This window comes from Cupressus sempervirens, chromosome 3 (genome assembly GCF_028749045.1).
Source record: "Cupressus sempervirens isolate cs-2001-9-10 chromosome 3, ASM2874904v1, whole genome shotgun sequence".
Taxonomy (NCBI): Eukaryota; Viridiplantae; Streptophyta; class Pinopsida; order Cupressales; family Cupressaceae; genus Cupressus; species Cupressus sempervirens.
Genome location: NC_143120.1, coordinates 570,190,331 through 570,204,147, shown reverse-complemented (window position 1 = coordinate 570,204,147; position 13,817 = coordinate 570,190,331). Strand labels below are relative to the sequence as shown.

Below are 13,817 nucleotides of genomic sequence, written 5' to 3'. Positions count from 1 at the left end.
TTACCAGTATCCTGGTCAAGGACTCCCAAGTCCATGGTTGTGACTTTGAAATCTTCAGCTTCCACTTCTTATACGCCTTCTTTTTGTTTATAAGTGGCTATTTTGCGGTCACCTTTCCCGTAGTAGGATCCTTGGTTAGGCGAGCATTATTTTTCACCTTCTTGTTTTTAGGAGTGCGAGTGGCGTATTTAGTGACTATGTCCTTGATTGGCAAAGAGACAAGCCTTAAGCTACGTTTTTTGTTCATTGAATTGGATAACCAGGGAAGAATAGTGCTTGCAATTGTCACCCCTTCACCTTGTTTAGTAGGAGTCATGAAGCTTGGTTGAATCACATTTATACAATCCAACATTTTTGTATCCATCCCTTGATTTTCTGGTAGCGTAAGGTTGTCTTCTTTATCTAGTTCTAAATCCATGAGGTCAGGTTCTTGAACTACTGTCTGAATCGGTGCCACGAACTTAGTTTTAGATCTCGTTCTAGGAGCCATTGGATGAACTGGGGTGTCTTGGTTGCCGGTTTAGGCGGGGCCACTCCCTTTTTCTTCTTAGTTGTGGAAATACTACCTGCATCATCTGATAAAATGGGAATGTCTAAAGGTGGAGATTGTGAGAAAGAAACACCCTTGTGGGTTTCTCAATCTGCATTGAACTGGCTGGTTTGAGTCTTTTCTCTTGCAACCAATTGTCCATGCATTCTAGTAGGAAACCGGACCTAAAGTTTATGCCATCTTCCTCATTTCTACTCCAATCAATCTCAGGGAGGACTTGTTCAAATGCTTCTTCATATCTTGGTTCGATGACTTCTAAACCGTTTTCAACAAACCCTTCTGTTTTGAGTTTCAATTTTAGCATTGTGATTTGAGGAATGGTTAACCTTGAATGATCTCTTTTCATGACTTCTTGCTCACTGCTACAGTTTTCCCATAGGTCTTCAATGTGAGGCACTAACTGAATCTGATCCCCCAGGTCAAGCACTAGTTTTACAAAGTTTTTATTATCAAAATTCCTTCTTTCATGATAGAACCCGAAATTTAAGTTCAACAAATCACTCCCAATTGTTGAGGCATTGATCATGGTATTGCAAGCCAGAGAACCTACTTTAATGGGGAACATGGTTTCCCATTTTTCCTCGGGGAGATTGTCATTGACCACAGAAAACATTTGCCTGCATACTTCGGCAAGAACAAAACAATCTAGCGCATGCCTTGGCAATTTGATTGGTTCCTACTCAAAACCCCCTATTCTTATGTAAGTGAATATGGGGAATTGAATGTAGAAACTTCCATATTTTTGAACTAAAACTTGGGCTTCTGGAGACATTCTTTGCATCGCAGTTTTGGCGAGGTTGATGTGTAAATTTCCCAAGAAAACATCGTGCACTTTTCTGAAATCCTCCAATACTATCTTTTCTTAGCATAGGGCAATATTGATATATTGTGATGTCTTCGCTCCATGGTTTTTGAGGAATTGCGGTGAGATTACACATGCATGCAAGCTAATAGGTTAAATGGGAGGACATATAGAATTCCTGCCTAGTGGCTTGTGAATGCTTGAGCTGGTTTCTTAATGAACTAGCTATCAACTCAGCCCAATCAAGGAATTGCTTACCAGTCAAAATGATATCAATGTTGGAACTCATTTGAACCTCTTCAAACCTTGGTGCAAAGTGGTTCGGATGCAACCTGCAACATATTTGGTAGGTCCCGCCTCCAAAACAAGTGTTAATCCAAAACCTTCAATGGAACCGGTTTGAACTCCTTTGAACCTTGGTACAAAGTGGTTCGAAAGACTTGATCATAGGCATTTCACAATAGATTCAATCCTATACACCTAGAACGACACAATACCTTTGGAGGGATCAACATAACTCATGAAAGGAAAACTTTGGCAAGTGAGACGAAAAAGAGATGAGACGATAAGGCTGAGAAAATTTGCGTTTGAAGAGAGACGAAGAGAGAAGATGCATACAATGGCGACTCAAAAACTCAGACTAACAATAGGGTAGGGGTCAGTGTTTTGTAGGCTTTTGTGATACGAACTTGGACCTGTAAAGTTTGATGGAATTCATTGATGGTGGTATCTAGACAACTTGGGTAACACTCACTTCTTCTGTAATGAGCGGGAATATTAATAAGGCTGAACATAAGAGTTAAAGATAACTTTAGGAGTATGGTGTTACGAAGGAGGTGCTTGTATAAATCCAAGCTAATGGATCATATCCCAATAGAGGGTAGGGGCCAGCAATCCACAAGCCTTCAAGATGCGGACTTGAACCTGTAAATTTTGAGGGAGTTCATAGTTGGTGCTAGGAAACAAACCAAATAGTATCATGATTGGGTAATTGAAATTATTATTATGGATATATTCTTAAGAGTTATATATACTTATAGTATGATTGATTAAATACATGTCAATCATGACCAACCTAAAAAGGGGACATCACATGCAACTTCAATAAAATTAGATAGTGGCGAAAATACTTCATGGTCACTACCTAGTTCCCCAAGTCAATGACGCGCTTCAATCACTTTTGGTGTATAATGTATTTTGCCTTGGTGGCGATCAACCAACCTCTCCCAAAAAGTGCATCATATGCCTTTTTTTCGAAGGGGAAAACTACAAAATCCAAAGAAAAGCACCGTGTGCTAATTGTGACCTATTTTTCCATCAATGTTCGCAAGGACTTATGCCATATGGGTAGGAACCTACCGGGTAGAAGGTTGGTCCAGAGTGTTGGCTTCCCCAAGCAATTCCAGGTTTCCTCTAGTAGTACATTGACTCTCAAACCTCTGTTGATAATGCTATTTGACATCTTTCTCCTCATTATTTCCATCTTGATGACAATTGGCTTCCTTCCAATGCTTACTGCTAGCAACATGTAGTTAGTGGCTTGGTTGGCTTTAAGTGGTGACTTTGTCATTAGTTCGCCTTGTGGCTTACCTTGGTTTTGGCCAAGTGTGTTGCCACCGATTATTTTGGTAATTGCCACTCTTAGTTGAGGCATAGTTTGAAGGTTTGCCGCCTTGATGGGTTTGTAGCACCTATTGAAGTATGTTCTTCTTTAACTCCAATGACATTGACGTAGCTGGCAGTTCCATTGGAGGTTATTCGTTCCTTACTCATCACTTGTTTTACTTTTTTGCTGGCTTCACTAGGTTGCCCCTTTGTACAAGGGTTTGGGTACACTGTCTTCTACGTTTGTGTTCTTGTGAGATGCTCCAAGACCCATACTGAAAAACCAGAAAAAAGAACCCCCTCTTAATAACTATAAATAGTAAGTATCTAGAAACCCCTGCTGTATCAACTTCGTTCCACCTGAATTTGAAAATGCCTTGGCCAAATCTCATACTGATCCCTGTAAAGTCTTGGTTAGTCCACAAGACCATGGTGAAAATGACTAATGACGCATCAGAGAATAATGGCTAGAAAAAGGGGACATTACTTAAAAAGATAAATACTTTTCAAGGCTCATCATATTCTAAATATAAGGTGATAAAACTTATAGTATACAAAAAAACAAAATAACTAATTTCACTGTCGCCTCCACTCCTCACAACCTAATCACTTCAGAGATTTTAGACTGGTATACTCCTCACAACCTAATCACTTTAGAGATTTTAGACTGGTATGGAACCATGCAATTTTTTTTTGAATTGCATTCCTTTTCCTCTTTTCTGCCTACTTTATAATGAGAAACATAAAAGTCACAAGCCAAATTCCTTGTTTAATGTGACGGGAATGTGGATTTCAAAGCAATCATAAAATTTTGCCTAGTGGAACTTGGTCTCTGCCATCCTACTAAACTAACATGTATAATGCAAATGCATGCAATTCAAATAGCCCTTTATGGGCTGACTATTGGCAGAGGCAAGTCACAAGATTTAAAATATCTTCATTCTAAATATGTCACTTTAATGCCCTATAAGTATGTGAAGGTGGTCAAGATATAGGAGAGCATGCAGACTTATACTATATATGCACACATTTTTAAAGCTTGCAAAATATATTCATGTGCCAGCCCTTCCTAAGTTTGCGAAGGTGGTAAAAACAAAAGAATATGTCTGAGTGTATTTGAGATGTGCACATATCTTAAAAACATACGAATTCCTCCCTGCCCCTGCAGCTATTATCCATACCAATGCTGCGAATTGCAAACTTAACTCCCCTACCCACCTATAATGAGAGAAAGTATGATGGAAATGTGCACTCTTTGTGCAAGTGCAGAATTATGTAAATTGTCACCACTTCTGTATCCTGCAAGGCATCGATTCCACTCAAAGCGCATCAGAAATTTTGTTAATAGTTCTAGTAATTGTTTATGTTTCTAAAAGTTAATAGTTATCATGCACTATTGCTGCAAAAGTCACGATTGTAGACATGAATACAGGTTTACCTAATCTAAATTAAGACACACACACACACATATATTTGATTTGAACAATCTGTCTGGCTAATATTTGTATTTTTCATATCTAGTTGCAAAATATCAAGAACTGCCAATGCAAATTGCAAATTGCACATTGAACTCCCATTCCCACATATAATGAGAAAAAGCATAATGGAAATGTGCAATGTAATTTGCTTCACCACTTACATATCCTGAGGCATGGACACCTCTTAAAGGCCATGGAAAATGTTGTTATCATGCACTGTAGCTGCAAATGTCACCATGGTAGACATGAATACACACCCACACACACATGCAAACGATTGATGTGAACAATATGTATTGCTAGTATTTGTATTTTTCATATCTAGTAGCAAAACATGAAGCACTGTGACTTTTCTAAAATATTTTGTCGAGTAATAAACATTTCTTTGCTTTGCAGGTTGCTGATGGTGGAATTTGTAGGGCTTCATCTTGGTTCAGTTGGGCTCTTTTGTATGGGGTTCCTTTTTCTTCCAGTGGCAAGGGGATCAATCCTTCTACGCCTTATAGATATCCCCTTTGAACATGCAGCAAAATATCATGTGTGGTTGGGTCATGTTATGATGGCACTTTTCACAGGTCATGGCCTTTGTTATCTCATTGCATGGAGCCTAGAAGGTCGCCTAATACAGGAGGTGGGTTCTGTCTTAAGATATGCTAATCAGTTTTTTTATATTATTGCTCTCAACTTTTAGTTGTTGATTATTGAGTATGTTTTTATATAAAAATCTGGTTTCTGCATAGTAAATTAAAATAACCTGTTGATTGTTGACTATATTTAGTAACTTTTGTCTATAAAAACCTGTTTTCTGCATAATAAATTAAGCGAACCTGTTAAATACAACTACATGAATTGAAAGTATTTAAAGGCTTGGGTATTTTAAGATTATGATTTTTAATTGGCTAGTTTCCAGTTTTGCTTTGATAAATTTTGTTTTGTGTTGTTTTTTATGTTATCAATTTCCAAATTTTCCGCTATTTTATCTATCTCTGAATAGGCATGACATACGCTTCAGTAAGATAAAAATAATAGCTACTAGTAAGAATAGAATAAAAATATATTAATGTCCATGAGTCCCAAAAGAATCCTGGAAGCTGAAAAACTAATTATGCTAGAAATAAATCAATAAATCAATAAAATCACAAAATATCTCTCATAATTGGCAAGATGAACAGTGACACAAGAGAATAATATGAATTGACCATTTACGATTGTTTGGCCAAAATTTTCTGTTGTTTGTTTGGGTTCTGATTTTGCTGTTAGGCAAATATAGTTACCAGGAGACTGGTAGCCTTTAAAGTGGGAGATGAGTTTTCGGAGATGTCATATAGATATATATAGAATTTGCTAAAATAAAAAAGTTATCAAAATCTGAAAAAGCAAAAATGAGAAACACTAAAGTGAAAGTAATGATTAGAATTTATATTTTACGTAATAAAAAATAAAGATAAAAAATAATAAATAAACAAGATTACCACATTTTAAACTTTAAATGCAAAAAACTTAAAATAAAAAAATGTATGAAAACCAGATTTCCATGACTCTTTGTGAGTCGTGCAGGTAGTCCGAGTTGACAGAATATGATATATAATTTCTTGCGTATATAATTATGAATGTATATAATTTGAAGGGTTTTTTTTCATTTTGTCAAGTCATTGCCGAGTTGTAGCAGAGTCACAAGTCAAGTCAACCTTGCCAAGTTCGAGTCCTGGAACTCTGATAAAAAATGAACTAAAATGGATTTATTCAATCAAATATATAGAAAGAAAAATTGACAATACTAAAGTGAAAACAATGACTAGAATTGAATTTTTTGTCTTTAAAAATTAAATATGAAAAGAATGAAAAACTAAAAAAGCAAAACAAAAGTTATAGACAATGATATAAAGTATTAAAATTTTAAATTTAAATGCCAAACCAAAGCATACATTGGAGTGGTATAGAAACCAAGGGGGTTCACAAAAGTTTCTCATCTCCAAACGTGCAAAGTACACATGCATTTCACAGATATTTGAGTGTAAATACACTGTCTTGTAAAAGATGTTTTCAATTTAATTATTTAAGCAATCCAAGGAAAAACCTCAGCATAACCTACTGCAGTGTACTGTTTTTGTTTTCATTTTGCACCAAATTATTTTTTAAATATTTATAACAATGGGCCTTTTGGCTTATAAGGGATGCAGCTACAGGCATGCACAGAAGACTTCAAATTAGAACTTTAATGCACCTGATTGTAATACCATAAAAAGACGGGAGGCATACTCTGTACTGTACGTCAAGGAAGGGTTTCTTGTGCACAGACTTCTTTAGGAAGACACATTTATCTCCAATCGAGGTTAAGTTTTAAGCACAATTTACGGTTTGGGAGAGCGTTTGCAGATTTTGTAAGCCTTCCCTTTCTACAGCTACTAGGGCATGCATAATGGGCAAAAGGGTTGTACAATTTGGGCATCAATTGCTGAATAACTTGTGGATTTTCCTAGACCATGTGGGACTTTTTAGGACAAATATATGGCTAGTTCTTCAAATAATTCGTCACGACTTACGGAATTTTATGGTCTTTCAATTACATGGGATCTTTGATATTGAAGATAGCTAGGATCACATTAATAATCTTGATTAGGGCATTGTTTATGCGTTCTCTTTCTCATCTTGTGCATGTTTCAGCATCAAGAATAGTGCCATGCAGAACAGAGCTCTCCCTTATGTAGGAATGTTCAACTTTTCACCATCAGAAGACATTGACTCTCAAATTGAAATATTTAAACATTTCTGGCTGCGTGTGGGGAATTGTGGCTTTATCTTCTGAAATCTGTCATCTTGTTGTTCCAGTGGGAGAAAGATAATATTATTGTGTACTTGATAGCACAGGTTATTACAATTGACAAAACCTAACTCCAATTGATTCTCTGTGCCTCCAACAATTTAATGAACTGGTTTTATAAATTATAAACAAGCAATCAGAGATTGCCAATCAATATGGACACCTTCTACAAGAAATCACAGCTATTCATAAGAACTGAACAAATAAACACCTCTGCTTGTGAAAATGGATGCCCGAGCAACGTTTGCAGAAGAAAAGGGCCATAATATCAAGGCATCACACGTTTCTGTATGTGGCCTACCTAAACTAGTTCATCCCTTACATGCAATTTACGCATTCTTACTTGAATCTTTTGACTCGAATGATATCTCTCTTGAGAATTCTTGGACACTAATGGACGACTCTTTACATTCAAACCAAGACTGCAGATGAGCATTTTTAAGCTCTTGGCACGACCTACTAGAGATATCTTCTCCACTTAGCAGAGTCTTAGAGCATCCACATTCTTAACAAGCTCACTTACATCCTTGATTTGGGCAGATTCACTTGCTTTCCTCATGGTGGTGGTGCTCGCATTGTGGTCTGTTTTCATACTTACAGGGTTCTTCATCTCTTGCATTTGAGATTTACTTATTTCCCCTTGGCTTCTACTTGATTATCATACCATGACGTCCTTCACCCTTCTTGCTAATTCTCACTCCTTTTATCCACCTCCTCCCATCACATCTCTTATACTTAGGTGCAATTCTATCCATTTCAATAATGGCAGACCTTTGATTATTTTCTTCTCTCTCTCTCTCTTGTCTTGACCGATTTTTACTCCCTTCTACCCATTGTCAATTCCCTGTTTGAATTCCTTCATCAAGCCATTTAGGATGTTGCCCTTGAATCTTGTCCCACACTACACATTTTCCTTGGTTAGCTCACCTCCATGGATCTTGATCTATGAACCAATTGTACAATGATGAATGTGAATCTCTCCATCAAAGGCTCATAAATATAGCTTTTGACATTGGTCACATTGTGTAGGTTTCCTATGCTTGTTCATTGTACAATGTGCTAGACCATAGTTTGCAGACTCAAACTTGGAGAGCATTCCGCAAGCCCAAAAATTTCATCTTAACAAAAAGTCAGCAAAAACTCAATAACTTCTAAATATTAAAATCTCTTAAAGAAACATTTTTATGTAAACTTCAATTACATAATTTATTAAATAAAAACTTGACATCTTCAAAGAGAAAATGCATGGGTTTTGTAGTAAAAAGAACACTGTAAAACACTTTTTAACCAACGTTTTACCTGAATCGACATTTTTACCCATGGTTTTTTCTGTCTATAAAAATGTGAGAGTTAAACTTGTGAGTACTCGTGTAGCAAAAAACTAGTGTACTCAGCAACTTGGGGATTACTCAGAGTTTGCAAACTATGTGCTAGACAAACCTACTACCATGGTCCCCACTTCACAACCAAGCTCTAGAGTTTTCTTTATAGATAATACTAGAAGGTCTATTATGAAGTTATGTATTAGTAGAGTAGTAGATTATCATGGCCTCCAAGTGGAATTTCTCAAATATCGCGTGGATTCTTGAAGCTCCCCTTTGGAAAAGCATTTCAATGTTGTCTGATTAGGCTTTCTTTAGTCTTGGTCTCTCTATATTACATATCCTATTAATGAATCTTGGGGTCTCTAATTGTAGAAACTACATAACCATCATAATTGGATAGACTTATGCAACAATGTTAGTCATGTAGTACATGTTGACCTTCAAAGCTGTTAGGCTTATTCTGAGGGCAATAATAGATGCGTCGCAACTATGAGATTAGGCACACTTTGTGAAATGACCTCTAGGATTTTAGAAGCCAACTCTTCATAGATGGGGAGATAGATATGAAAATATAGAAGCAAAAGAAGGCTGTGTAAGATAATGCACTAGAATGCCAAGCTTTTACAATAATTTAAGTTTCTTTCCTTGGTTAAGCATAGTCTGTTTATGATCTATACCTGTTAAGAGATGAAAGAGACGACATTATGAATGGATTCTTCATAGATAAAATAATAAACACAAAAGCTTGATTAACTAGACTAGGCACACTCTGTGAAATGACCTCTAGGATTTAGAAGCCAACTCTTCATAGATGGGGAGATAGATATGAAAATATAGAAGCAAAAGAAGGCTGTGTGAGGTAATGCACTAGAATGCCAAGCTTTTACAAGAATTTAAGTTTCTTTCCTTGGTTAAGCATAGCCTGTTTATGATCTATATCTGTTAAGAGATGAAAGAGACCATGTTATGAATACATTCTTCATAGATAAAATAATAAACACAAAAGCTTGAATAACTGAGAGAGAAGTAAATAGACTCATTTCTTTACACAAACTATGTATATTGAATATTACATAATAGAAGATAATACATGGTAGAGGTTATAATGCACAATCTAATACACTTATTTATATTAAGAATGTAACATGATATAGGGTTTTTGGACTCAAGTCCCTGCTCGTGATAGTTATTAAAATTACACCTACATATTGTGTTATTTTGGTTCTTTATTTTGAAAGGAAATTCTTAGTTATGGAAATTTGAGTAGTCCTAGAGATTGGATGTTTGAAACCTTTTGAACAGGTAAAGAGCACCCTCTTAAATACCCCTCATAGCTTGATAATGAAAAGGGAGCCCATGCAAGCGCATAAGAGACACATAGCAGCCCCAAAACAAATTCCCTAAAGAAGGATTGCAATATCTAAGGATCTTGGAAGCTGCCACATATCAACACAAAACACCGTGAAGCGAGAACCACTCATGAGCTTGAGGGGAGGAGTGGAGTGTGACCTCTGGCAACCACAAATGCCAAACTTGATAGTTGAAGGAATATTTGTGTAAAATAAAAAGGAATGTTGAAGAGCGTATGTGACTTGGATAATTAAAACCTTATAAGAAATGGTTAACTGTTGTGTCGCTCTGAGTTGCAGTAGATGACCTCTATAGTTAGCAACACAAAGGGGGCCTCATCCTATAGAAGAAGAACCTAAATCTCTGGTTTTGTAGACTAGTGAACCTCATGAACAAAAGAAGACAAGGAGGATGCTAAGCCTCACCCTCATGCCAAGGAACCACAACAAAGCGCCAGAATGGCTAGCTCCCAAAACTTGCAAAAGCAAAAGCGATGAATTATCAGGAGCTCTATAAAACAAGAAGGATAGCGCGAATCCACTACCCTTGTTGCACATTAAACAAGCACTACAAATGCTAGCCCAAAATGTGGCAACCATGACTCTTGAACCTGATAAGTGAAGGAAGATGCACATAGAATAAAAAGGAGCGTTAAAGAGTTGATATGATTTGGAGAGTTGAAGCATCAAAATAAATGGTCAAATGTTACATTGGCCTAAGTTGTAGAAGATGACATCTACAATTAGCGACTCAAAGGGGACCTCTATTTGCATAAGAAGAACCTAAATCTTTGGCTCTACACACTAGTGAATTTCATGAAAGTAAGTAGGTAAGGAGGATGCTAAGCTTCATCCCCGTTCCTTTGAATTGCTACAAAGTGCTTGAATGTCTAACTTTTACCACCTACAAATGCAAAATTGATGAATTACCGAGGGCTTTGTAAAAACAAGAAAGGTTTCTCAAACCCATTTCCCTGTTTTGCATATTAGACGAACATTAGCTCTAATAGAGCAAAATTTAGAATTTAGTGAAAAATACCTTTGAAAGGGACTAAGAATAGAAAGGCCGAGATAGAATCTCAACGGCTATAGGGAAGGCAAGGCTTTAGGAAATGCAGTAAGAAAAGAAAAGTACTAGAAAGGAGCTCGAATATAGGAGGCACATGCCAACATGCATGAATGAGGAATGACAATCTCAAAGGCTATCAACAAGCCAACGAAGTAAACCAAGGTCCAAATTCACACGTAGAGTAGAAGGCAACATTGCTCAAAAAGTATGAGGAGAACTGGCATCAACCTTGTGAGCTCTTGAAAAAGATAATTCCCAAAAGAGTTATTGAGATAAGCTTTGCTTGGCTAAGACGACTTTACCCAATGGCTTGTTACACTACCTCATGCGAAGCTTTCACTTCCATGTGTTCAGTGCGATTCATTCTTTACTTTCTTTGTGTTGGCATTAAGTTAGTATTGCCATTAGTGACAACACTTATCCATATTAGTATAGCTACCGAGCTGAACACTTAATTTTCTACACTCATTGAGAATTCCAGTGTTAACCAAGCTTTGAAGAGTTCAGCAGTTTACACTGAGCAGACAGTGGCTACCGAGCGAATACAAGCAATGTGAAGATCAATAGTGTCTACCGAGCTTCACAGTGTCTATCGAGCAGTAAGCTTGTGTCATGAAGATTCAGTGTAAACCGAGCATTGGAAGCAGTAGTGTTTACCAAGTGAAGCAAGGTAAACTCAGTATGTAGTATCTACCGTGTGACACTACATCTACTGAGTCATCAGTGGTCACCGAGTTCAGAACTACATCGAGTGATTAGTATGGACCGAGCCTTCACTTCTACCGAGTGCATGACGAAACCGAGTAATGCAGTGGACGCCGTGTATTAGAAGGTCACCGAGTCAGTTCAGTGAACTCGAGTTATTTACTATTGGACTGACTTTGTAATGTATTTGTTCACTTGTGTTTTGGCCGACCTTGCAGTTTTGTAAATTTGAAAGGTATATATGTAAGGTGTATTGTAAGATATTGTATGTATGAAGCAATATGAAATATTTTTGAGAAGTACATGTGAAAGATTATCAGCAGTAGTTCAAAGAATATAGCAAGGTCATTACAGAAGCAGAAAGGTTATATCCATCACATAAGGTGATCAGTGCATAAAGGATCTTATCAGCAATCAGTTGTAAGTAGATCCATTGCTTCATCTTAACAGGTGAATCAGTTTCTAAATCCTCTAACAAGGTAGACTTAACAGTCTTTGTACAAATCTCTTAACCGAGTGCATACTTCATTGTATGTTTGTAAATCCTCTAACAAGGTGGACCTAGCAGTCCTTTGTGCTCCTAATAGAGCAGATCACCAGAAGTGGTCAATGTAAGGTTTAACAGGCCAACTTTATGATGTAGTATTGAAGTTTTGTGGGTATCATCCCCACCCCAGTTTTACTTTCTATTTGGAAGGTTTCTGGGTCACCAAAATATTGTGTTCTTTTGTGTGATGAATGTTTTGACTTTCAGTATTAATGCATGCAGTAGCATAGATTGATTTGTGGCAAATTTAAAAGGAAGAATTTAAAGTTATTGATTCACCCCTCCCCTCTCAGTAACTTGTCATATCTTGAATATTCCCAACAATTGGTATCAGAGCTTTGTGGTTCTCAGGATAAAAGTTTGATAGCTTGAGCAAAGATCTAAGGACAAATGGAGATATTCAGACTTGACAAGGCAATTGAAAATGAAAAGCTAGATCTGGAGATGGCCATAGCTCAACTCAAAGAAGCAAAGGAGCATCTTTCCCAATCCCTGAAAAGAAGGAAGGAACTTGCAAGACAAATGGATGACCGTCAGTATGTTGAAGAAAAGATTGAAGACTTTTTCCCATCAAGCAGCTTAGATGAAGCTAATGAGGCAATCAAGGAACTCCTAGCAAAGAATGGCTCTCTGCAAGAAGAAGTAAGGAAACTCAAAAGAGAACAAGAAATCGAATCAATCAGGCTATGTGAAATTTTGGAACAAAGGAATAAGGCAAATGAAGACTTGGAAACAAGAAACAATGAAGAACAAAATCAATCCAATTAGCATGAAGACCTCATTGATCAAATCACTGGAGCAAATGAAGAAATCAGGATTCTCAAAGCACAAAATGAAAGGAAGTGATCTAAACTATGAAAGGGAAATTAATGAAAGAATAATCAAAGAACTGAGATGTGAAAAGAAAATCGTTGAAAAATTGAAGAATGACCTAAATACTGAAAAAAATCAATGAGAGAATGTTGAAATCACAAGAAGACATGAATCAATTGAATCAACAAAATGAGTAGAATCTTCATAGGAAAAAAGGTAAAGCAGGACTTGGATACAATGAAGAACAAGGTGAATCTTCCAAACAAGGTGCAAAAAGGAATAAAAAACCCTCATGCAATCATTGTGAGAAAATTGGTCATACATCAAACAAATGCTGGAGCAATGGAAAAACAAAATTCAATGGAAAGTGCTACAATTGCAATCAGCATGGTCACAAAGCCAATGAATGCAAGGAGGAACCAAAATTTGAAGGTAAATGTCGCAAATGCAAAAAGCATGGTCACAAGGCATTTCAATGCAGATCCAAATCATTCAATCCAACTGAACAATTTGTAAAGGCAATATTTGGATGGGACTACAATACCTGGTGCAGATGTCATTATTGTGGAGAATATGGACACACTGGCATAAATTGTGCAAAGCATCACCTAAGAAAGAAAGATACTACTATAAGGTGTTACACATGCACTGAACTCGGTCATATAGCTAAAAATTGCATGAATATAGGCAAAGTTGAAGATGAAAAGAAAGCAAGGGCTGACAATATAAGGAAACAAATGAGGCAGCAATGGA

At 36.8% G+C, this 13,817-nt stretch overlaps 1 protein-coding gene across 1 annotated transcript in view; it reads left to right on the top strand.

Moving 5' to 3' along the window:
- LOC149567702 (ferric reduction oxidase 6-like) overlaps positions 1 to 13,817 on the top strand; it is a 116,099-nt gene that overhangs the window by 47,605 nt on the left and 54,677 nt on the right. Inside the window, exon 4 of the mRNA XM_089820962.1 lies at positions 4,832 to 5,066. Within this exon, the coding sequence (XP_089677088.1) occupies positions 4,832 to 5,066 (235 nt within the window). The remainder of the gene's footprint in view (positions 1 to 4,831; positions 5,067 to 13,817) is intronic.